This window comes from Lygodium microphyllum, chromosome 2, assembly GCF_053477565.2.
Source record: "Lygodium microphyllum isolate KBCC chromosome 2, Lygodium_microphyllum_v1.1.10, whole genome shotgun sequence".
NCBI classification, from domain to species: Eukaryota; Viridiplantae; Streptophyta; class Polypodiopsida; order Schizaeales; family Lygodiaceae; genus Lygodium; species Lygodium microphyllum.
In genome coordinates, this window is record NC_141136.1 from 131,995,131 (window position 1) to 132,021,992 (window position 26,862).

At 39.4% G+C, this 26,862-nt stretch overlaps 1 protein-coding gene across 1 annotated transcript; it reads right to left on the reverse strand.

Moving 5' to 3' along the window:
* Positions 1-17,439: 17,439 nt before the first annotated feature.
* Positions 17,440-24,266, reverse strand: LOC148040337 (uncharacterized). Its single transcript, XM_087666524.1, has 5 exons — positions 24,165-24,266; positions 19,097-19,302; positions 18,626-19,000; positions 17,639-17,834; positions 17,440-17,505 (listed from the first exon to the last, which is right to left on the reverse strand). The coding sequence occupies exons 2-4, from the start codon at positions 19,212-19,214 to the stop codon at positions 17,827-17,829; spliced, it is 501 nt and encodes a 166-aa protein (XP_087522650.1). The 5' UTR covers positions 19,215-19,302; positions 24,165-24,266; the 3' UTR covers positions 17,440-17,505; positions 17,639-17,826.
* Between the last annotated feature and the right edge of the window lie 2,596 nt (positions 24,267-26,862).

Sequence of the window (26,862 nt, forward strand, 5' to 3'; positions counted from 1 at the left end):
GTGAGAGACTTGCATGAGAGATGTAATAAAAATGACACAAAAGGACATTTGGGTTGTTTGCTAGGACATTTTACACACGCATTAGTATGACCCTCCACGCATTAGTATGACCCTCCAAGCCTAGTAATATAATCTCCAGAGTCACTACCAGCTAACTTGGTAGCAAGAGCCTAGCATAATCCTACTTAAGAACATTGCCTTGCCAAAGAAGATGTCTTTCAATATGAACTCTTGATTTTTCAATGTCTTACTCTCGCTCTCTCTCTCACAAAGCTTTGTGTCTTCCCCCCTCTCTCTCTCAAACCTTGACTGATTCAAGCCAAGAGACACTCTCCCCACCCCTCTCTCTCTCTCTCTCTCTCTCTCTCTCTCTCTCTCTCTCTCTCTCTCTCTCTCTCTCTCTCTCTCTCTCTCTCTCTCTCTCTCTCGCTCTCTCTCTCTCTCTCTCTCTCTCTCTCTCTCTCTCTCTCTCTCTCTCTCTCTCTCTCTCTCTCTCTCTCTCTCTCTCTCTCTCTCTCTCTCTCTCTCTCTCTCTCTCTCTCTCTCTCTCAACCTCTATGTATGTATTTCTCCCCCACTCAAGATCGTGAAGCATTGGATCATTGATCCACAAGGCATCATCCTCAAGATTGCAAAGCAATCAGGTCGACCGCGCATCCACGGATAATAAAGGACGTGTACAGGTGAACTCACTAATGATCTTGTCCTTTGCATATGCTTCCTACCATCATTTGCGTGCACGAGGAGGATGGGGGGGCTGCCAACCTCCCTTTTTGCACACATTATGATCACATAACCATTTTAGGTGAGACATGCACATAGGCCACAATACGAGAGAGAGAGAGAGAGAGAGAGAGAGAGAGAGAGAGAGAGAGAGAGAGAGAGAGAGAGAGAGAGTGTGTGTGTGTGTGTGTGTGTGTGTGTGTGTACGTGTGAGTAGACATGTTTTGCTGCAGAGGATAGACTCCATCGTAAAAAAACGAGGATAGACTCTTGTTTAAGGAAGTTCAAGGTAGCATTAGCTTTCTATTAAAAAATAATTATTGCATTAGCATTCTATAAAAAATAATTATTGAAGGTAGTTACCAATTTACCTTTCTATAAAAAAATGGTTATATGAAGGTTTGGATTATAATATCTCTTGTTGGAAGACCCTTCATTTTGTTGCTATGCACAAACTTGAGTAGTCTATGACAAATGTGTATTTCCTAATCCTTCGATCCCTACTTGGTCATTTAATGGTCAAGGGTAGAAAAAACTAAATCATTGCTTTTAGGAATTCTCAAATTGGATGACCGAATGAATTTGGAGGTTGCAAATTGGATGAATTTCAAGACGTGTCATCGATTGAATGAATTTTGACCTGAATAAATTGACCACAATATCAATTAGTCAAATTTGAATCTAGAGATCATTAACTAGAATCAATCAATATGAATCACACTTAGTTCAATCTAGAGATCTTTAACTAGATGAATTTTCCATTAGACAAATTTGGATGAATTCTAATTGAAAATTTGCATTTGGAGAATTGCCAAACTTAATGGCCTTGATGTCCTTTACGATGGAGATTCAAGAAGTTTTCTAGCACCATGGACAATCAAATGAATTGGGAAGAGAAAGGCACATGATTGATTGTAGGTAATGAAACTTTAATGGGCCTTGTGACACAAATGTCCTCATAAGTGTGGGTAGGTGTTTAGGCTAGACCTTAGAAGAAGTCATTTTAGTAATATATATGGTCTTTTGTCTATTTTGGATGTTTGTCAATTTTGATTATTTTTGGAATCTTGAAAATGGAAGGTTGTAGATTTTCATAGCACGCTTGGGATTCAATTATGTTTGCATATATGCTCATGTAGATCATTATGTAACTATGGTAGATTTTCTCAATGAAAGATACAGATGCAGTTTATCAACCTGTGTCGTCTTATTTCCTCTATTCTGATCCTTTGGGAGTTCATATCTGAGCATAGTGAGATAAGCAATGATGTAGAAAGTGAAATGCCTGTGATATGAAGATGAAGTTTAGTGTGAATTATGATTCTCTCAATTGTTAGATCGAATGTCAAAATGTCATTTGAAATAGTAAAACTGTGTAATTGCTACTCAACCATGTAACCACACTGGCGATCATGGTGTTTATGAAGGGTGTTCATAGTCAAGTTTGCTCTCTTCTATGGGAGGGATGAGTGCCATGCTGAGCAGCGGTTTTGGGGGTAGTTACATTAGTGGTTATGTTTTTGGAAGTCAGATGCTGAATGATTTTTCATTCTGGAGAATTCACAGCAACCTATTCACCCGTATTTCACAAGGTGAGCAGCGTGGCAGCGCGGTGTGCAGCAGCGTGCAGAAGGGCATGAAGGTGATGAAGATAGTGGGATGCAAATTGACAATTCAGAGGATGAGTCAGATCATAGTGCAGAGGAATTGAAGGATATAGAGAATTATGGAGGACTTTTCAATTAACCTAGAGGAGTTGGGCAATTGGATCCAACTTTTGTAGGAGGAGTAGTATTGTAGTAGGCATTTGTGGTGAGAAGACAGTTGCAATTTGACCCTTTGGGATTTCGAAGAGGCGTACAATACGTCCTTCAATACATACAACATCAACATTATCTTTAGCATGGCATTTGACCCCAAATACGCAAAGAAATATGGCAACAGTGGCTAGAGCATATTTACGCGTCAAGTTCGAGACCTTTTTTGAGAAGTCCAAACAAGACCCCAATTGCCACGTAGCTCAATTTGAGACATGGTGGTAGGCCAGAGGATTTGACAGAGTGTATGATGCACAAGCCAAGATGTGACAATTCCAAGTGACACTTGAGGGAAGAGCCATGCAATGGTTGAGCAATTTCAATATAGGGCATTTTGCAGATTATACAGCATTAAGGTATGCATTTCTGAATAGATTCCAGAAGGACAAAACTCCGAATGATGTGCTTACAAAAATCAAAGGCATTAAGCAAAGGAAAATGTTTGTGGAGGATTATCCATTCAATACCATTTGTATCCATGAAAGTTAATTGTTTTTCACCTTCCACTTCATGGATGAAGGTCCCACTGACTACTTTTGGGTATAGATTCGACTCCTTCAAGGAACTGGTTGCCTCATCTAATGCTCCATTAGAAGTGAATTTCTCTTTCAATGAGGATTGGGCTTGCTCCTTGGGATGGTGAGATGGTATTAGGGATATTTTGGGTTTTATGGGAAGGTTACTTATCTCTTGACGCAAGGACTAATATTCTGAGGATGCCTCCAGCAACAGCATATAACAATAACCATTTGAGTTCTTCTTGGCTATAGAATTGGTGTTTGTTGGCCATGGTCATTATCATTGTCCTTTCTTGGGAAGGGGAAATTAGGGCAACAAGAGCCACTACTGAAGAAAGGCTTATTTTGCTTAATACATTGCTCATGGATATTTTTCCTATGATGCGATTCATTTACTAATCCAAAGGATACTAGAGTCCTTTTGTCTAACAGCATGGGATCTTTAGCGTCTGTAGCCTCTAGAACTTCCTCCTTATTTATATTCTCTTCAAGTTGCTGGATAGATTCTTCCAATTTGCTTTCATAATCTTCTTCTGAGACTATCAATATCATCCTCTTCAAGCTCTATCTTTGCCTCTATTGGGACTTTGTAAGAGAATAACAGATTCATTGTGTCATCTTCTGCCTTTGTTTCTAGCTCTGCTCCTATGTCCATCTCTCACTCTGCTTCTGTTCTTCGACTTTACTATAGCCATGTAACAAGGAGAGTAGTGCATCCATGACTCTATCTCACTATCAGAGGTGATTTTTGAAGTCATTTTTGGGCCAGACAACATGTATTCATCCATCGATAAGGACTTTGCTTCTTTTAGGAGTTGACTTACAGTTCGTACTGTTAGGGGTTGTGCCTCTAGTTTATTGATAGCTTCTTTATCTTTGCTGATGTGCAATCTGTGAATTCATTGGAGGAGTCTATTAAGACTTCGATGGAAGTGAATCCATGACCTTTTTGCAAACCATACAAATTCAACACCAATTTGTTATGTCCTCTGTCGAGGTTTAGGATTCCTTTGAACCAATCCATTTGTGTTCTTGCTTCAAAAAGCCATAGTCTTCCCAGTAGTGAAGGATATGAGGTCTTGTAGGAATTAGATTTCACTATCACTTAGGTCAACCAATAATCTCTTCTAGGAGAATACCCAAGGGCTTCACTCTACTTTGGTCTGCAAGTCTAATAAGCCAATATGTAGGTTGTATACCTTGTAGGCCTAGATCCTTCATTGTCACATCCGTCATTATTTTCATTGATGAACCTCCATCAATCAATGCATCCACTATATTAAATATCCTTCAATCCAAACACTAATCTCTAGGGTGCCATGATCTAGGAAGGTGTTAGCCATGTCCACTTCTTTCACAAGTTTTTGGGCTTTATTAGACCTGACGATAACTATGGGAGCAATCCTTAAGCCTCATCTTCTTGTCAATATACTCTTAAATTTCTTTGACAATTAGAAGACAACAACAACAACTGTCGAAATGTTAGGTTCGGTTTAAAGGTGTCTAGGTCTTTGACTAAGTCATAGTCTTTGATAGGATCCATGGGCTTCTCTAGCCAGCTCTAGGGAATGGGAAAACACCAACTTTTATCTTGCATTTTTCCTCTAGCAATGGCAACATCTGCACTTCTTCTATCACTAGAGGTAGTTTTGTGTCCTCTATCTCTTGGGCCTCTGGTCTTGTTTTTGTAAACTGTCTTTGTATCCTTCTACACTACTAAACTACTATGTATTGTACCGTTGTGTCATGTATTATACTATTTCTCTTTCGGTAGATTGAACTTGATCATTTTGAAAGAGGGGATGTTCTCTTTTAGAACTGTGGGTTCTCTTTTCTTGGCGCACATTATTGCAACAACTTTCAATTCCACTAAGTTAGAGGCAGATTCATAAGTCCTCTATTAATTATCAATAGTAGTAGCTTTCACAAGAGGGATTGGGATAGTCTTTTACTGTGTGGCATTCTCCTTTGCATTGACTGCATAAGGGTTTGTGGTCCATGGACCTTCTAAGGTTTGGACAATTTAGTGAGATATGTCACTTTTGTCCACATCTATAACACTCAACTTTTGATCGCTAGACACCACACCAGACTGTCATTCTCTGTAACTTTGAGAGGGAAACCTCCTTGGGCCAAATTCAGGACCAAAATCTCTAGGCTTTGATCCGATATCCTGGGTTAACACCATATTGGAGAATATGGGAATTTCTTATAAGTTTGGGACACGTGGTCAAATCTTTGGATTTCTCATAACTTGAACACTATAACTCCAAATCGAGCGCTCTATAGCTCAATAGATTTCATTTTTCAAGCGCTTTCCAATGATAGGTCACATCATATGGTTTTGAGAAACTTATGGGCATGTTATCCCGGTGCCACCTTTTTAGTATTCAAAAAATGGGAATTGGAAGATTCCCAAACTCACTAATATTGTGTTGGTTGTCATCTTGGATTCCAACAAGTTGAATCTTACTTCCTCATCTTTCTTCCTTCACTCATGCATATCCTTCGAAGAGCATGCATCATCTGTATGGTTCTTCATTAAATAGTACAAACAGAAAGCTCTAATGATAGTTGGTTTTCGGGTATATTCAATAGATAAATGTCTTGTGTGATGGCACTTTTTGCACCATGTATTAGATCACATCCCATCTCTTCCACCTCCTGTATGACTGGATATGTTGGCAATATTCACTTTTAGTATCTCCAATTGTTCTGTAATCACATCCATCAACTCTTTCTTGATGCTTGCAACTGAATTGAACACATAGTCCTTCAAATTTTCTCCTCTAAGAATAACTTCATTGGGTTTTGCAAAGTCTCCATAATCACTACATAGATTGGTTGGGTTGGTCCAAAGGGTTCTCTGTTCTGATTCTGATTCATAACTCCTGTTGAGATTTGTGGTTGTTGGTTACAATTGGTAGGGCTTCACTATTATTATTGAGCTACCATTGGGGGAATTGTTTGAGGCTGATGTTGTTGTGGTTGAGCCATCATTGGAGGTATTGCTCTCTGTGGGCCATTGTGGATTCGGTACACTATACTACTGTGGCACTGTTTGCATCTAAGGGTAGGGGTAGGGAATAGTCCCTAGGATTGCATTTGCTGGGTATATTATTCATGGCATGGGAGGAGGTAAGGCTCCTCTTCTTAAGGTCATTGATAGCCTTGCTTTAACTTTATCATATAGTCTTGCACCTTCCACTATATCTTGCAGGTTGATTGGTCTTCTTAATTCCACAAACTTACAAACTTTTAGTTATAGGCCTCTAAGAAAAACACCCTTTTGGATGCCTTCATCCAAGTGGTTGGTCCATCTTTTCAGTATGGATTGCATTCTAGAGACATATGCTTCCACCCATTCACTAGAGGACTAACTTAAGTTCATGAACTCCTCTCTCATCCACTCTTCAAAACCTTCACGCCTAAATTTAGTGAGGAAGGCAACTTTCCATGTGCCAAAAGTTCTTAATGCTTTTCTCTCATATCATTGAAACGCCATGCCTTTGAAAGTGGTGGGAAATATTGCCAACCAATGCTTGGGGGTTTCGGCATTGTTGGCTCACATGCTACCTGAACTTGGCTACATGAAGATCAGGGCCTTCATTATACTCTCCCTTAAAGATGGACAATGGGACAACATTCGATGGCTTTCCATCAATATTTTTAGGATGGATTTGACTAGGAAGGGGACCTTGAGTTGCCATGGGGACTTCTGTAAAGAGTGCCGCAAGGGTGTCAAAGGAAGCTTCTATTGCTAGATTATTCTCAGCTTTGATTTTTGCATTCTCTCTTCTCACCAACCTCTAGACTCATTCTAGTGCTTGCCTCTTGATTGTGTCATTCATCAAGGAGTTAGCTCCACCCAATTTGTCTATACTCAACAAAATAGAATCAAAAGGGCTTTAGTCTCTGGAGGACTCTCTTGCTAAGATTTCTTCTACTTCTTTCTTCTCAATGTCTCTAAATTCAACTCTCATTTTACTACAAGGGGAAATATATTCAGTTTTGAAGGTATCAAAATTCATTCTTCTAAGGATCGCCATAGTGCTATTATCTTGATAATACCAACTTTGGAGGGTTTCAATAGAATAAGTTGTGAAGAACACTCTATCTAATAACTTCCAGTGGGTTTCCAATTGGATAAATAGAAGGTTGTCAGTGCACCAAGCATCCCACATATCTTGTTGTTGAGCATCCACGAACAAATTCCAACTCTTCTCCTTCTTATTCTTGTGAACTTCAACTGACTATGACTCCTAAAGCTTCTTCACAATCTCCCACTTGATGATATCTAAAAATTCTTCAATGAAGGACAAATCTCCCATGGATGGTCATTCTCTCTGTTTCTATTTTGCTTTTCATATTTGTGGGAAACAATTGGCTATTGTGATACAACTTTCAGTAGCTTCAAAAGACAGTGGAATCAGTCTATCACATAGAGCCTATATCAAGATGTTGATATGCTTCCGCTGTTGAGGAATGAACTTCTTGTAGAAAGTGGATTTGGCAATGAATATATCCAATTCTTGAATAGTAGAAAGGATTCTCCAATCTTCCATTGCTTTTCTTCCTCTTCAACGATGCCACTTCTTCTATTTTCAACCTCTGTTAGTGCTTGTTGATGGCAATTTTCCCCAACTGCTGTCACAAAAAACATGGAGCTCTTGAGAGAACACCAAGGAAATGGGGATCTTACTGTAAGAAAATCTATCTTGTATGCATCAACAAGCTTGTTTTTATCCTTTATGTAACCACAACAGGGAAAAGACCACAATAAGTCTTCATGCAGCATCATAAAAAGAATCTCCCATGGCGTTATCTTTAACGAAATTGATCACATTCTCCATCTTGTTCTTATAATCCATCAAAGAACCACTAAAATACAAAACAAAGATCAACTTTTAATGGAGTTTCATCATATAGTATTCATCTTCGATGTATTCATAGTCTTCTCTTAATCTCTCATGTAGATACAATGTTTTTTAGCATAGAAATGACTATCTCTCACACTCTATCTCTCTCATGCATATCCTCACTCAATAGTGCATTGGAATAATAAATAATAACCATACAAAATCCCTCTTTGGTTTTGGATACCCCTCTGAATATGTATGTCTGATATGAAGAGTCATCAGAGCTACTACAGTGTCCTTTCATAGCTCAACAGTGTCACTGTCACTTCAGCATTTACTTGAGTCTTTAGTAGCTACTTCCTTCTCTTCTTTGATCTATTTTGAACTTGTATTCATATATTTCCAAGACTAGAAAACTTATCCATGCTACACACTCATCGCACAAAATACTTACAGAGGCATACAAAGGATCTACATAAGCTCTACAAAAGGTCTACAGTACCATACAAAAGGTCATTAGAAAGCATTCAGCTCAACTAAAACCATTAAAACCCATCAAGAATCATTCAATAAGCTTCCAAACACTCTTAAAATCCATCAATCATCATTCCAATGTCTCATACAAAAAGAAATCAGAACAAAACAAAAGCTAAATAGAACCAATCAGAACCTATCATGCACTCAACAGAACCTTTCAGCACATCATATCTCCACTTTAAAATATCATGAGCTTCTAAAACCTATTCAACCTTATCCAAAACACTCTCAAAAACTTATAAACCAATCAATCATAATTTAGATCATACAAAAAACACCCCAAAATCTGACAAAAAATAGCCAAAAAACCGAGTCATATCAACCCTCAACAAAGAAGATGAAGTAAATCAAGTAGAAGACAATATTGGTGCAGGACCATGCACAAAAATTCAAGAATTTATAGAATATATTGAATGTAGATGATACACCTTTAGCATCAATTCTAATTATGAAAGAGAAGCCCATGGCGGTGGCCTCCTTTGGATGACTCTCTAGCTTCATCCCACAAAACAACATCATGCTCCTACCACATCTCAATCTTCTTAATCTCCTAAGAAAATTTGCAATTGAGTCACAATCTAAAAGGAGCTCTAGGAGCTCTAAAATGGTTGCACTTGTATAAACTCATGGATTGTGACTCTATTAGTCGATAGAAGACCCATGGGATAAGAAGTTTGCCATAATGGCTATTTGTAGAGCCGAATTGGCTAGGGCTTGACACAATGATCTTCTCCTCTTCATCAATGCTATAGGAGTTTATAGAGTCTCATGGGGTAGGGGGAGGAGCTTGTAGAGTATCATGGCCATCACAATGATATTATTACCACATGCAATGATGGGATGCTTAGCATAGCAATGGATGTGAGATGCCCCCAAACTTGTTGCATAGTGGGACACTAAGTGCTCCATCCCTAGATTCTCCCGGTGCACGCACTAGTGTTGCACTAATCTAATGAGTCCCAAACTCACTTTTTTTTGTTGACAACTATTTTTTCTAATGGACTAATGGTGGGTGTATTGATGTAATGTTTAACTGTAAAAACTTTGTTGATATGCCAGTCATGAACGTATGTTTCCCCTATTGGTAGTGAATGCTAATATGAGTAATTGAGGGGTAGGACCAAATTTGAACTACTCCCTATATACTTAGATAGAACAAAATACTTTAGGCACACACAACATAGAGGAGGAAGAGTCAAAGAAAATGGTATATTGAAGATTTTTCAATGGTTTTACAAACAAATTTAGCATTAATTTAAGCTTAAAGATACAATCACATCATGCAATACATCATCTTTGGCAAAAAAACTCTAGGCATTAGGGTGTGCGGAAAAAGCTATAAATCTTCTAGGCATGGCACAAAGGATTTCAAATTTTGAGGGTCCCACAAGATGACATGTGGCACCCTCAAAAAGCCTTGGTTAATATAGTTAAAAGATATCTATTTGCATCTAAACAGGGCTTAGAGTCTTGGCTCACATTAGAGATAGGGTCCATTTGATCCATAGAGGTCGCTTGAGTAAAGTCACAAGTAACTTGACTTGTTTTCCTGAAAAAATAGGACCCCAATAGGTAAACCAAGCATCACCAAAAATAGAGCGACTAGATCTACTTCAAGAAGTTTGTCACACGTGGTAGCATGTAGCAATCGCTTTCTCTCTCTCCTCTTTTGAAATACTTTTTTTAGTGGGCCGAGGTTTTAATTCTTCAGAAAATGATTTTTTAAATTAGTTTTTTTGCATGGTCCACCCCATGTCTCCGACCTTAAGTGTGGCCACTTGGTTTTGCCATTTGAGCCTTGCCATACTAATTCATAAACTTAGGTGTAGCGGGGCTTCTAGTCAATGCTTGCATTTGAAAGTAAAGGTAACTATAATTTTAGTAAGTAGGAGAGAAAAAGAGCATCCCACAACATGGAGACTCGACTTATTTGACATTTGAAATGTCTGACAAGTCTATGCATGCTTGCACTCTTACCCTTCTAAGCTCTAGGAAACAGTTACATGAATACCTTCTCATTTTCATTTTATTAGAAAGAGAGAACCAAACCTCAATGACAAATTTATGAGGTGGGAAGAGTGTTGAGATATCGAGCTCCACTCGTGATATGCCAGGGTGACTGTTGTGCATTTATGTCACCGACTTGTTAGCTGCAGATGCGGTTGGTACACCGCCCATGAATAATAGCTAGATGACAGCTATCCTTATCTACTCTAGTTCGTGGCTCAGTTAGTATGCCACCTTAGTTATTTGAGTTTGGTTTGAGACCCATATATATAGGGTTCTTCTATTTCTCTGTACTTGAGTTCTTTTGGCGTACACAACTAAGAAGAGGAAAACTGTTTTCAGCCTCCACCTTTGTGTGTATTCCCCCATTGTGTAAGTGAGAAAGCTACAAGTGAGACTCCTTCCTTCTCTCCCACAATCTTGACATGGTATCAGAGCCTGGTTCGTGGTAAGAAGCTCAAGAAAGCAAACCAAGTTCGCGGTGTTCTGGTAAGAGGACCAGTGTTGCTTTCATTTTTCGAGTTTGGGAGCAAGTCTCTGCAGGTAGCACAGCCGAAAAGTGCAAGAGTGCATTGTCTCAGATTAAGACGAGCAGTATATGCTACAGGAGATGGCTTTAGCCCTTGGTTGCCCTGTTTTTTTTATTCGAGGCCATTTCGGGGCCTGTTTTGGAGGTGGAAGTTTTTCGCACGCACTCAAGAAAAGGTCCTGTTTTTTGTTGTGTGACCACTGTTCTATAGCTCAGTGAAAAGTTACGGTAGAAATTGCATCGTATGCCTATGCACAGAGACATTGGGAGTTACAAAATCATCCTTATTGCCTGTTGATGCAAAATCGTCACTAGGAAGTGACTGTGTGGTCAGATACCACTTTCGTCAGTTTTGCAGATTTTCCCTTGTGAGGTTGAAGCTGTGTTTTTTGTAGTGACAGAATTTTTTGCAGTGTTCTCTAATGGCGTCTAATTCTCTTTCACAGATTGTCACTGAAAAGCTTGACAAGAACAACTTCCAAGCATGGAAGTTTAGAATGACGAATTTCCTTATGGGAAAAGGATATTGGGAATTCGTTGCAGGAAACGAAGAAGAACCAGTTCTTCCTGATATTCCCAATCAACAAAAAATGCAGGCATTTAAAGGATGGCATGAGAGAGCCAGAAAAGTTATATACTGGCTGTCTATCAGTATTTCAGACTCTATGATTGTGCATATTCAGGATGCAAGTACGCCAAAGGAGGCATGGGATACTTTGTCAAAAATGTATAGCACAAATACGCAAGCTAGGAAAATGCAGCTCGAGCAAGAGTTGCACAATGTGCAAAGAGAAAGTATGAGCATCAATGACTACCACATGAAGGTGAAGAAGATTGCAGATACACTTGCTTCCATTGGGTTGCCAGTGAAAGATGATGATTTAGTTTCTCTGACCTTGAATGGTCTAGGAAAGGATTATGTACAGTTCCGAACATAGATTTCCGTCCGTGAAAGATTTCCTGATTTTGAGGAGTTGATTGCTCTTCTAATTTTTGAGGAGCAAAGAAATGGTGCTGCATCTTCTTCAGGAGGAACTTCAAAAGAAGCTATCTTCTACTCAAATGTTGGAAGAGGTAGAGACAGAGGTAGAGGAGGCTGATCTAGAGGCCGTGGTAGAAATCAGAATATGCAACAAACTCAAGAAAACCAACCCTATGGAGGAGGACATGGTAACTCTAGAGGCAGGGGGAGCCAAAGAGGTCCTAGTGGATGGCAAAGAGGGCAAAATGCAAACAACAATGTTGAATGCTACTACTGTGGTAAAATGGGTCATATGGCTAAAGACTGCTATAAAAAGCAGAATGATATCATGAATGGAAAATTGCAACAAGGGAATTATGCATCTTCTAGTAGACAAGATGATGACAGAAATGAGCATTTGTTTATGATGCAGCACATGACCAATTCTGTGACAAGTGCAGAAGAAAGCAACGATGTATGGTATGTTGACTCAGGTGCATCAAACCACATGACAAGTCATGCAGAATGGATGCAGGATGCAAGGAAAATGAAAAAACCAAGATTTATGGAGACTGGTGATGATACTGCACATCATATTTTGCATACTGGAATATTTCATTTGTCTATGCAAGATGGGAAAAAGAAATACCTATCGAATGTATTTCATGTCCCAAATATCACCAAGAACTTAGTTTCTGTTGGTCAAATGGTTGAGCAGGGCTTGCAGGTCAGATTTAATCCTCATGGATGCTTTGTTGAGGATATGAAAAATAAAGGTCGCTTGATAGCAAAAGGAAAGAAGAATGGCAAAATGTTTACGTTGGATACAGACATGCCTGAATTGAGTGCAGCAATGTTTGCACATGGGACCGGTGTAGTTGCAGATATTGATATCTGGCATAAACGCATTGGTCATGTTAATGTACAGCGACTTAAATCAATGCAAGCCCAAAATATTGTTGCAGGATTGCCTAAATTTAAGGTTGTAGAAATGCATAAGATATGTGAAGCCTGTCAATTTGGAAAACAGGCAAGAAAACCATTTCCTAGACATGTTCAAGAGAGTTAGAAGCCATTGGAATTAATCCACTCTGATGTGTGGACTACTAAAGTTGCATCTATTGGAGGCTGTCATTATTTTGTCACTTTTATTGATGACTATAGCAGAAAAGTTTGGGTGTATTTTATGAAAAAGAAAAGTGGAGTTTTTGGGCATTTCAAAACTCTTAAAGCTATGGTTGAAAAAAAAATAGTCCTACAAATAAAATGCCTAAGGTCAGATGGAGGGGAAGAGTACCTCTCAAATGAGTTTGCAAGGTTCTTGTAGGAGCATGGCATAAAGCAACAATATTCATGTAGTCATACCCCACAGCAAAATAGAATTGCAGAAAGAAAAAACAGGCATATTGAAGAGGTATCTTGTGCCATGCTCAATGAAAAAGACTTGCCAGATTTTTACTGGGTTTAGGCAGTTGCTACAGCAGTCTACATAATGAATAGGACTCCCACTGCAGCAATACATGGCATGACTCCAGAGGAGAGGTATACTGGTAGAAAACCAGATATTTTTCATTTGAATTTTTTTTGTTGCATTGCCTATGTTCATGTGCCAGATGAGTTGAGATCCAAGTTGGATCCAAAAGCTGAGAAGTACATCTTTATTGGTTACTCTCTGCAGAGCAGAAAGGGTATAGATGCTATAACCCTTCTACTCGTAAGTTTACATTGAGCGGAGATGTTGTTTTTGATGAGATGAGTAGCTGGTATAAACTAGTAAATGTGATTGATAATGTAGATGCACAAAATGTTAATGCTGCACAGAATTCACAGCAGCAGTCACAATATATTAGTGGACTTGGAGTGTCCTCTAGTAGTGGTTCACATTCTTCGCCATGGACAGGCAGATTGAGATCAGGAGAATCTTCTCAAAGCAATGTAGATAGTGGTATGCAAGTTTCATGAAAAGGAAAAGAGAAGGTAGATCAGCCCATGTTTGATATGAATGCAGGTCACTCTTATGTGGATGGTGAATCCAGTGGCTCAAAACAGAGCATTGATGATGAGTTGGGTATTCCTTCTATTGTTACACCTAGAGTAAGGAAGACTAGGGATGTTTTGAGAGAACCTAGGAGTGAACCTACTTTGCACAGGTCTACCAGAGTTAGGTATCCTATGAAAAGGCTGAAATATGATGGATTTACAGCCATTCACTATGCCTATATGGTCAAAGTGATACAAGAACCAAAACCCTTTTCTTTTGAGCAAGCCATGGAAAAAGAAAAATGGGAGAAAGCCATGGATGAAGAAATGGATGCCTTGGAAGCAAATGCTACATGGGAATTGGTACCTTTGCCTAAAGATAAGAATGCAATTGGTTGTAAGTGGGTTTATAAGGTGAAGCACAATGCAGATGGTTCTATGAACAGATACAAGGCAAGATTAGTAGTCAAGGGGTATACACAAACATATGGCATTGATTATGAAGAAACATTCAGTCCGGTTGCAAGGATGGCAATGGTAAGAGCAGTCATTGCTATGGCTACATCAAAGGGATGGTCTTCACATCAGATGGATGTAAAGAATACATTCTTTCATGGCGATTTGCAAGAAGAGGTCTATATGGAGCAGCCACCAGGTTATGTGCATGCTATTCATCCTGAGTTTGTTTGCAGGTTGAAGAAAGCCTTGTATGGCTTGAAGCAAGCACCTAGAGCATGGTCTAACAAAATAGGATAGTATCTTGTCACTATTGGCTTTCAGATTTCCAAGGCAGATTTCTCACTTTATGTGAGAAAAACAGAGAAAGGTATTATGCTACTTGTCATTTATGTTGATGATTTGATTATGACACGTGATAGTGATAAAGGCATTGAGGTGATTAGATCACCAAGTGGGATACGATTCTTGCAGAGGCAGTATGGATTGGACAAGTTGTAAGCCTATTTCAGTTCCTTTGGAGCAGAATGTGAAGCTGAGCGCAGATGCAAGTGAGCTTCTGGAAGACCCTACTATGTACAGACGCATAGTAGGAAGTTTGATTTATATGACTATTACTAGGCCAGATTTGAGCTATGATGTTGGATTGGTAAGTTAGTTTATGTAGGCTCCAAGGAAACCGCATTTGGATGTGGCTAGACGCATACTCAGGTATGTGAAGTCCACATTGCAGTATGGACTATTTTATGAGACTGGGGTTCAGATACAGTTGCATGGATACACTGATGTTGATTGGGCTGGTAGTATTTCTAATAGACGATCTACCAATGGATATGTGTTCTCTTTTGGCAATGCTGCAGTCACTTGGAGCAGCAAGAAACAGCCTACAGTTGCCTTGTCGAGCACAAAGGCTGAGTACAGGGGTGCAGCAATGGCTGCATGTGAGGTAGCTTAGTTGCATAAGCTACTTTATGATATGCATCAGCCTACAGATGGGCCAGTTGTCATTTATTGTGACAATATGAGCAGTATACACTTGGCAAATAACCCAGTCTATCATGCTAGAACAAAGCACATTGAGGTGCATTATCACTATGTGCGGGAGAGGGTTTTACTAGGTCTTATTGATCTAGTTTATGTCAGCACAGAGGATCAGGTAGCTGACATATTCACGAAGGCATTGGGCACAGAGAAGCTACGCAAGTTTAGAGACCTGCTTGGTGTGCAGGAATTGGGATTGAGCTCGAGGGGGAGTGTTGAGATATCGAGCTCCACTCGTGATATGCCATGGTGACCATTGTGCATTTATGTCACTGACTTGTTAGCTGCAAATGCGGTTGGTACACCGCCCATGAATAATAGCTAGATGACAGCTATCCTTATCTACTCTAGTTCGTAGCTCAGTTAGTATGCCACCTTAGTTAGTTGAGTTTGGTTTGAGACCCATATATATAGGGTTCTTCTATTTCTCTGTACTTGAGTTCTTTTGGCTTACACAACTAAGAAGAGGAAAACTTTTTTCAGCCTCCACCTTCGTGTGTATTCTCCCATTGTGTAAGTGAGAAAGCTACAAGTGAGACTCCTTCCTTCTCTCCCACAATCTTGACAAAGAGAGGGGGTGAAAAATGTGGCACATGACACACATCACCACGTGTCTAGGAACAAACATAACATGCAATATGGATAGGGTCATCTCTAGGATATGCTTCACAATTGCTTGTAGTTTTGATAAGAAGCCTAGCACACCATCCTAATGCTTTTGCATGATAGGAGTATTCTTCAACCCTTTTTGCCAATGTCTAATTATTTTTTATGCCTAGAAGGATGAGATGAATTGCAACCACAATCTTCAAGGGTCAAAGAGTGAGATCAAGTTAAAGGCTTTATAAGGCCTTGAGTCACCGAGGAACAGATAAGGCATTTGGAGTTAGGAAATAGTTCACATAGCATAGAATTGCACATGTGGTTGCATGTTAGACATGTTGCAATTAGTAATTGCTCCACTGACTCTTGTTGTCATGTCAAAATCGTAGGAATTGTGTGACATCAAAGAAAGAGGTCTTGTGCTAAATCATTGCCTTATGCAAATTGAAAAGTGAATTGTAAAATTGGGATTACTTATTAAATAATCACTATTTATTTTTAAAAGAAAAAATCCCAATTAAGCACAATGCACAATTGAATAATGTGGATTATATCAGGTGCATTGTTTGGAAAATGAAGAAAGCTTGTTTGAGCATTGAGACATAACTAAGGCTTTAATATCATTGATTGAAATCAAGTAAAACCCCCAACAACTTGGGTAAAAAAACTAAGGAAACCCTCAACAATAAAAGGAACACTTGTTCATCATGCAATTTGCAGGTCCAATATGGGAACAACCTCATTGTAAGACTCGTGAACTTGTAGTAACAAGAGGGGGATTTTATTTTTGCGAGCTTTCATTTTTATTCTTTTGCAATCACTCTCATTTTTTTTGAGTTTTTTCATGCAACATGCATTCATAGCATGATTACTAATTCATAGTCATACAAACTATAAACATGAAGTGACATAAAAATAAAATTGTAATTCTTCATTATTACTAAAATAGTATGATAATTTGTATTTACATGAACACACATCAAGAAAACAAGACCAACCTAGCATATTCTCAACATAACCAACCAAATCAAATATCCTAATGCATGTGATCCAGTGGCTAAAGTAATGATAGGGAAAGAAAAACCAATATTGTCACATGCCAACAATATAGTTGAATGATATGGTTGTCAACACAACCAACCACAAATCATAATGTCAAACTAAACAATGTAATAAGTTCGCATGGCACATTCTCACCAACCATATAGTCACATGGAATACTCAAAGATCAAACCATAATCACATGACAAAGTACATAATAAACATCTAAATATAGCAACAAAATGATATGTCTAGAGTCTCTCAAAAAACCCTCTCTCCCTCAGCACAATATCGGTCCACATACAAGGGTGGATAAACATTCCCCATAGAGCACACCATCTAGCTCTAGACACATGCAATGTCTCATCTCCTCTGCATTGGCACGTGCTAAATCACCACACCCCACAAACACATCCAAAACATAGTTGTAGCGCTTTGTAAATGTAGCCAATAACCATCGAACCATATCTCCAATTAAAATACAAAACACTTGCAACCATGCAAGTAGAAATAATGAAATAACTATATAACAAAACCTGAGAGAAAAAACATACAAAACTACTTACCAATAAAAAAGATGAGACCTCTCCGTCCCACCTCTAAGAATGGCACCATCAATATCTGTGGGAAAGACACAATCATCCAGCATGTAGCTATGATATGCCGGAAACAACCTCTTGAAATCTTCTCCCTAGCCTCTCTATTGTAGCAAGGTACAACATGACCGGCACGATGCCAAAGACACATTGTAAGATCAAGTACCTATTCATAAGTGGAAATAGAATAAGTGATCAAATCTTGTTTGCAACATATAACAATATGTTTAAAGCATCCAACTTTGTTATCTTACTGGCTCTCTAGTAATAGGGTGCCGATAAGCCTTGGAATTACACATGAGCGTCCAAGTGCAGGTGAAGAAAAAGCCCCACTCTCACTGCATCCACAATGAACTCACCTATATGCTCTGCCAAGCACATACTAACCAGGAATCCCTTGTCGGCCAAATATTCCACTTGGGAATAGTCATGTCCTCTAAAAGAAACGCAAGGGTCATAACATATGGGAAGTGATTTTGATGTAAAACTTGTATGAGAGAAAACATAGCTTACACAATGAAGCATAGCTTACACAATGAAGCGGGGCCTACATCATCCACAAGCAAGCCCATAGGAAAATATGCAAATATCAATCGAGCTACCTCTCGACATGAAATGCCATCTTTGCTATAAAGATGTGTCTTCTGTGTTGCAAAAAACTTATTGATACTATTCAAAAAGTAACACATAGTCATTGATGCTAAGTAAACAATGATGCAATGCTACACGCAACAGGTAAATTGAGGTTCTTGCAAAACATGGTCACCATGTTTACCTATCTAGGGCAAATCTATCAATTTGAGTCACTTCCATTTGTAAAGCATCAATGTATGTTTGATATTGGAACCCTGCAATAATTATTTCAAGTAATATATTTTTAATTATCATACATGTAAGTCTTCCTTGTGGACGCCAAACAAAGAAAATGAATTTCAAGTTAATATAAGAGCTTCTCACCTACTACTGAGTGAGTTATGGGTTTCCTCTCCCAACTCTCTTGGCCAAGAGATGACTCTACAACAAAGGAGGTGGTGGGTGCCATAAATGATTGCATCACATTTTTTCTCAATGGATCTATGCAGGTGCTTGGTTGGCTCATAAGCCCTTTGCCTCTCTTGTCAACGAGGCTAGCAAGAGGTGTAGTAGTGGCCCCAATGGTAGCTTGAGTAGCCTGCACATTATCATGAGTACCTTGGGTGGCTTGTGTAGTATCCTTGTGAGCTTTGATTGCCTGAGAACTTCCTTCTGCACCCTCAATACATGTAGTTGCTTGCTCTTCTACAGCAATAGGCATGGCAAATGAATCACGAGTAGGAACCTCCTCCATGAACCCTAAAAGCATGAATCAACCTTTAAATCCTCATGCATGAGCATAAAAAGTAATTCTACAAAAGCAACAATGCACTTTATATGGGTTGAAGTACTTACTCTTATGAAAATCTTTCTCTTGCTTACGGATAACTCCCATAGGATAATCGAGCCACCAAGGACAAACATTTGCCTTCCATGCCGTCAAGTTTCTCTCACATAATGTTGGAGAATACATGGTATTCTCATTATGGATATCAATCCACTGTCTTGTGAATTCCGGAGCTGCATCAAATGTCTTCTCTTCTACACACTGTAGTATCCATCTGCAACATTCTCGATCCAAATGACTCCATAATGATCAAAGCACTTACCATAAGAGAAGAAATGATTAATCCTCATGCACAATAATCAAAATAAACCTATAAATCACATGTTTGGATGAATGCACAAGCTCTGGCATCTTCTCTACACTATCTAAAGACTTCACTCCATCCATGAGACATACAAAAGCCTACAAACATTTTACAAAAACTTAATATTGACACGTACATTAAGAAAAATGTCAAAAAACCAATATGTATATATTGTGTTGTGTCAACTTGCATGACATGATTCTTCAAGTTAAGTTTGAAGAACTCCTCAAATGAGTCCTCGACTGTTCTGGACCTTCTACTTGTATCCTTTGGATCTGTAGCACGGTCTCCAAATGCAAATGAGATCAATATGTCTCTTTCTTCATGTAAACCCGAAAGAGCTTGTAATCACCAAAGTGAGGGTTTTGGGGATCTTTAGACTTCGTAAGACTCATAAGATGCAGTAATATTTTTTTCCTATGTTGCACAACAACATGCATGAATAGAAAGCATTGAAGAAATAAGGCAACATGCACTTAACTTGCTTTGTAAATAAAAATTACCTTTTTGGAGAGATTTTTGAACTTGTAAAATAATACAACTTGTCTCTTGTGATTTTGAGCATGTTTGCATCATCCCACCTTAGGCTAAATAACAACTTAAAGAAATCATCCCCATTTTGGGGATTGGCAATGCATAAGTACTTGTAACCCCTATCTTTGAGGCGCTCCTCTTTCGCTCTTATAGACTTATCTAATCATTTCTTTCTCTGCCTCATCTATACCAAGAGCCTCAACCTTCGCAGTTTCTTTTGAGATAAAGGCATGGAATTCATGCTCTCATGCCCAAAAAAAAAAGCCAGAGATAAAAAAGCACATTCCATACAAGAGAGCTAGAGATAGAAAAGCACCTTCCATACAAGCTAAGATATTAAATATAAGGAGAGTTATACCATGGAGCGACACCATGATAATTCCTTCCCTCTATACTCGTCTCAACCTCATCCCACTTCCTCATGTCTCGAATCAATCTATCTAGAATGGATTCTTTGTTTGTAAGACCAAACTTTTGGAACATGTACATCTCATGAGAGATATTTGGAGTTACATGCGCCCTAGAAATACTATTGGAAACAAACATAATCATAAATATGAGAATGTAATCATAAATATGACAATGAGAAGCATAGTTTAAGGAAGAAGACTTATGCATCGGTGGTATCCAATGCGAGTAGTAGCTTTGCTTCCTTCTCCATTGGCACCTCAATAAATTGACACCATACACAAATATGAAATTGAGCATTGTCAGAGTACTCTTTAATTGAAAATCACATAACATAAGAATAGGATACATATATTCAATGCCTACATGTATAATGGATAAAGTATAAATGATTATTTACTTTCTTTGATGCGTCTCCACCATGTTTTTAGCCTATGGTTTCCATCCCAAACCAAGAACTTCTTGCCCCTAAGATCTTGCCATTCTGTCCCAAAAGCCATCTCAAACTCCTCATTTCTTTGATGCCAAATTGGACCCCAATCATCTAGATTATTGGCTGTCACAAGTATGGTCTCCCCTCTAGGACCCGCAACTAACACAAGGAAGTGTCCCATATTCTCTAGATAACCAGTAGAATCAAAAGAAGGAATCAACCACTGAACATTGTCTGTGGCAAATGTGACTGCCTCATGAACCACCAATCTACAAAGAGGCATGGTAGGAGGCAACATCCTCTTCTTGACATAAAACTGGCTCAGTACATCCTTCATCAAGCCTAGAGAGACTTGCTTGCCCAGGTGCCTTGAGTGCTTTTGTTATCCTCAGTCTCCCCTTAGAGCATTATCATGACTCATCTTTTCATTATCGTCCAGACCCTCATGGTACACATTGGTCTCTATAGTAGCAAAGCAATTATATATATAACGATAAACAACAATGAGTAACAATAAGCAATAGTGACATATAAATGAAATGAACATATAAGTGACTACTTGTCTGCTCAGCAATCTCGTCAATGATATTGGAGTCCCCATCTAATTGTGTTTCATCATCAATGAACACACATATTTTTAGACCACATCCTTTCTTCTTTGGAGGAGTGTCAGAAGGTCTCACACGTGATGATGCTTCCTGGTCTATGATCTGCCTAGGAGCACATCTCGAACGTAGCTTCATGTTGACTTGGCGTTTACTATTATGTGTGACATATTTCTTTCTCTTACCAGGCACTCTTTTTGGTGCCATAATATACAATTTGAGCATAAACCACAAAGAAAAAAATTCATGATGCCATTATATACTGCTTAATGTTGTTGAAATCCTCTTTTAGCATAGTCATAAAGTGAGCACATATTAAAAAATCACAAAACAATTCCATATAGACATACACACACATTTTTCTCCACAAGATTACCAATACTAAGCCTATTGGAAAAATATTGTATTCTATTTATGTTCTGGGTTTCTCTCACACTTTGCCAAACAAAGATTGATGGTTGGTTCTAGCAAGAAGTCAAAGAAATCTTTAGAGTCCCCTTAAAAAGGTCAAAAGTCTTAGGGCAGTGACTTGGATTTGGATACAAATCCAAAAGATGATAGCAATAGTGAGACAATGAGAATTTAGATGAGGATGATGGGAAGAACCCCTACGATAAAGGATAACATCAATAAATCATTAAATGGTAGTGGCAAATCTACTATGAAGACCTTATAGTATTCCAAGTGTAATAGTTTAAGCCACTTGACAATAGATTGTGGCTTGATAGCTTGTGTGTGTGTGTATGACTGAAAAGTAAATTGTAGTTTTGGATTAGTTTTGAACCCACTTGCTTAGTGACACAAATAGAGAAGATAGGGGAATTGGTAGTAGCTGCCTAGACCTAGTTTAAGTCACCGACTTACCTTTTCAATTCTTGAGTGGCGATGCTTGTGGATCAATTTTTTACTAATTTTTGTTGTAAATTTTTTATTCATCTTTTGAAATCCACTAGAGTATCAAAGGAGGCAACTTATAGCCACTATGGAATTGATCAAAGTAGCTAGACATGAAGGGCACTACTACAGACAATATGGTTGCCATTGCAATTTCTTGGACATCCAATTGCCATCCCATCCACTTGGGAGACTTGCAATGATCATTGTGCATCTTGAATCTTACATTAGATCTCTCTTTGGGCCTCATAATGATAGAGACCTCCAATTGTGTATAGTGCTTACACTTGCTCCACGAAGATAGAGGTTTCACTTTGAAAGTCTTGTGATACATGCAATGGGGAAAACATAGGGAAAGAGGTCCTTTCTTTTGATTTGCTCTTTTTCTCCTCTTAGACATGACTTTGATGAGCTCTTTGTTGAGCACCAATATCACAACTATCTTGTGAGGATTGTTAAGTTCATCACCTTCATTAACACTACCAACTTGACCCACATAAAGGGGGAACTACTAAGCCATTGTACTACTAGCATCTCTAATCTTCCTAGAGGACCGATCTTCAAATCATCAAAGGCAAAGTTAGCACTTACCTCAAGTTGCACTCCAAGGGACTAAATGGTCACATGATCTTGGGCGGCCCATAAGTCATCTTGAGACTTGGCAATTGCATGGGTAGGTAGAGCTATACACCACCACTTTTCTAGAAAATGACTTAACCCATCGTGAATTGTCTATTCACCATCACCTTGAGTTTTGGATTATGTTCTACCTCAAATTTCTCTTGATGCCACCCTTGAGTTGTTACAATGAAAACTTTCATGTGGAATTTAGCCAAATCTATGAAGAAGGATTTTAGACCTTATTGTTTGTTGAGAGGTGGGAAGCCTATTAAGGCTAAGGAAGCTTATAGACCTTTTCGAACAGGTCATGGCTAATGGGCTATTAAGACCTTTATAGGCATTCGGATGGTGTAGCCCATTTGAACGGCCTAACAAGGCCCATGTAGCCTATTTGGAATTTCCAACCTTCTTGTGATTGGCCAAGGAGGCCATGTGTGGCTTGTGTTAGCATTCAGATGAGGGGGTAAAGTGTGAAGGTCATGTCATCATTTAGACGATTACACAACTTGCGTTGTTTCGAAGATCAAGCCTTAAATACTAAGGTGATTGAATGACATCCAAAAGGCTTAGAGCACGAGCCATAAGGCTTAAGGGGCCATTCGTCTAAGAGGCATGAGGCTTAAAGGGTGAGACGTAAGATCAAGTTGACCGTTTGAGCAATAAGGCTTGAGGAGCCATCCGATGGAAGATTAAACCCTTGAATGAGGGGCCGTCTGAGCCAATCGATGGGTAGTACGAGCCATAAGGCTTGGGCCATCCGAGGGAAGATTAAACCATTTAATGAGGGGCCGCCCTCCATCCCCCGCCCACTGCTACTCTTCTTCCTCCCCGCCCCCTCCTCCTCCCCCCGCTAGGCCTTTTTAGACTTGTGTGAGGCAATGTCTATGCCTTTGGGCACACTAATTGCTGATTCTCAAATGAATTTGGACGACTGATTTGGCCTTTTCCGTTTGGATTATTAGTTCCTAATCCAAGCTTTAGTGAAACTGAACTAGCTATTAATCCGGCCTTTGTACTGGATTAGTGGTTTGTACCGGATCATTAAGCAATTTTTAGTTTTCTCCCCTCCTCAGCCCCCACTCTCGCTCGGCCTTCTCTCTCTCTCTCCTGCTCAAGCCCCTCCCGCTACCAAGATGCCCGAGCTCACATTTGAGCCAATCCGAGGGAAGATTAAACCCTTCAATGAGGGGCCGTCAGCCAACCGATAGGTAGTCTGAGCCATAAGGCTTAAAGGGAAAGAATCTAAGCCATAAGGCTTGAAGGCATTGAAAGATTACCTGATGAGAGGAAGGAGCTGAGCTCTCTTCTGGTCTACGTCCGCGCATACGATTTGGTGGCTCCTATGGTCAATTGAAGATGAATCTGGGCCTGCTTCTCCACGTTCTCTCACAAGGATGAAATAATCAAAAGCCCTTGCCTTTCAAAATTTGACCCACCAAATAATAAGGCCTTAGGGCCTACTGTATTATGGTTACATGGCTGAGCAGCAGTTACACAGTTTTATTATTTCAAATGACATTCACACATTCGATCTCACAATTGAGAAAATCAGAATTCACACTAAACTTCATCTTCACATCACAGGCATTTCACTTTCTACATCACTATCTCACTACGCTCAAATATGAACTCGCAAAGGATCAGAATAGAGGAAACAAGACAAGACAGGTTGACAAACTGCATCTGCATCTTTCATTCAAAAAATCCATCATAGTTACATAATGATCTGTCTGAGCATACATGCGAACATAACTGAATCCCAAGCGTGCTATGAAAAGTTATGACCTTCCATTTTTACAATTCCAAAAATCATCAAAATTGACAAACGTCCAAAATAGACAAAAGACCATATATATTACTAAAATGACTTCTTCTAAGGTCTTCTAAGGTCTAGCCTAAACACCTGGCACAACTCAGTGGCTTGAGCCAATAGCTGACCTCGGACCCACAATCCCTTGATCCGTGTCATCCCTCTCTTTAACTGCAACTTCCGATGACTCCTTTGCTGCATCTTCAATTCTGCCTTCCACTGCTTGACATCTGACTAAATCCGCCTCTGCTTCCGTTTCTTCAATCTGCACTACCAAGTTCTCACCATCCTCCTTGCAATGCACTTTATCATCCACAATTTGTTTATCAAAAGCCTCCAAAGACATCTGCATCTTAGCTTCCTGTCTTACTACTTCCAGCTGCATTTCCAAATCCACAATCTTTGCCTTCATCTCTACATTCTTAGCCCGAAGTGATTGTTCTCCTGCAGCCTCAAACCAAGCTTTGAACTTGTCAATAGGTGTCGCCAAATGCTCTTGAAGCAATTCAACTGCTTGGCCCGAGACCTCCTTGATGTATTCAAAACCTCTGACTTCAATGAATCTGCATTTGCATCAGCCAACAATACCCCAATTACACCTTTTCCATCCAAGGTAGCTTTCTCCAACTCCACCAAAGGAGTCAACCGATTCATCAGGAAGTGGTTATCTGAAATGAGTTGAACAATCTTATCCTCTACATCTTAAAACTACTTCTTTGTGGCCATCTTCAAACCATCCGCCTAGCTTCTGAAATCATGTGCTACTGTAAGCAATTCTGCACACGAACTAAGGCCTCCTGACAAGCTTTTCCATCATCCATCAGCTCCTCCACTTTATCCTGAAACCTCTTAATCTCTCTTTCCATCATGTTGACCTTCTGTTCATCCCCCTTCTATTTCTCCAAAGTCAGAATCATAGCATCTTGATTCCAAATGAACCGATTCAAATCTAACAAACTTCAAACTACATGTTGAATAGAAAATATTCCGATTGCCTTCAAACCATAGTCATGTGAGAATGGATTGGGCTTAATGTCTTGTGTGATTGGAGTTTGCTCCCTCGAGCTCAACTTCTACAGAAACAATGTGATGGTTTTGTCTCGAGATTCCGATCTTGGCACCATCGGCTATTGCCGCTTCTTTCTAATCAAGAGGTGTTCCCTCCTGATTCCTTAAGCCACGCCACCTCACTCCACTTTTTGACTTCTCAAATGACATCGACTCCAATATCAACTTCCTCTTCTTGAACTCACTGGCATTCCCCTGACTAGATCTTCCCCCAATATTGGTTGGTGATACCAATGGCACTAATGGGAGTTGCAACACATGAAAGAATAAGGTTGCCAAGTAAGGTGATACCTTTGCAAGAGAAGGGGATCTCCTCTTGTCCATCATCTCTATCAATTGCATCCTGTCAAAAATGAAGGTCACCCAATCTATCTTCGACCCTCTCTCTACATGATACACACATGTGCAAAAGCCTCTTTGGACATGTAGGCCATCTTTGCCAGTAGACAAACTTTGTCTAAATACCAAAACAGGTGAACGTTGTGGGGTTTGTCACAATTCCGCACCATGTAATAAGACCTTGTGCCTTCCGGCGCTTCGAACTCCGCCTTCATGACAGCATCACTGATCTTCTTCACTTTCTGCCCTGGGCAATAAGGCACTCTGAACACTTCTGCTACCAACTTCGATGTTACTTCCTTGTCATCTATTATGAACCCTGCATTATTTCTAAGGTAGCTGAGCTGCTTCTCTGCATACTCATTCTTCTCCCAGAGCTCCCATGGAGAACATGCATAGTCATTCCATGATGTGCTTCCTGCAAAACAGCCTTTTTCTCCTCATCTAGAACACATCTTCGAATTATCTGATTTTCTCCTTTCCTGTACAATGCTCCTACAATTATTAAGAATGGCCTACTCTGCAAGGCAAACTTCTTCTTCTAGTATGTTGACATATCAAAAGGCAATACTTCGTCTGTCAAAAATTGCACCATTTTGTCATACCAATTGTCAAAAACTTGCCCTTATATTTGAAACAATTCCGCATTATCTGGAAGCTGATCTGACACTCTAGGTGCCTCCTACACATGCTCCAATCTGCTAAGATAATCCGCCACTGCATATTTGTTCCTGGTGTATGCAGCACTATATAATCAA

Bases quoted from the DNA above. Each gene is read 5' to 3' on its own strand.
- LOC148040337 (XM_087666524.1), bottom strand. From the start codon at position 19,214: ATGTATTCTCCAACATTATGTGAGAGAAACTTGACGGCATGGAAGGCA. The intron at 19,001-19,096 runs GTAAGTACTTCA...TCATGCTTTTAG, and splicing joins AGAGAAAGATTTTCATAAGA to GGTTCATGGAGGAGGTTCCT.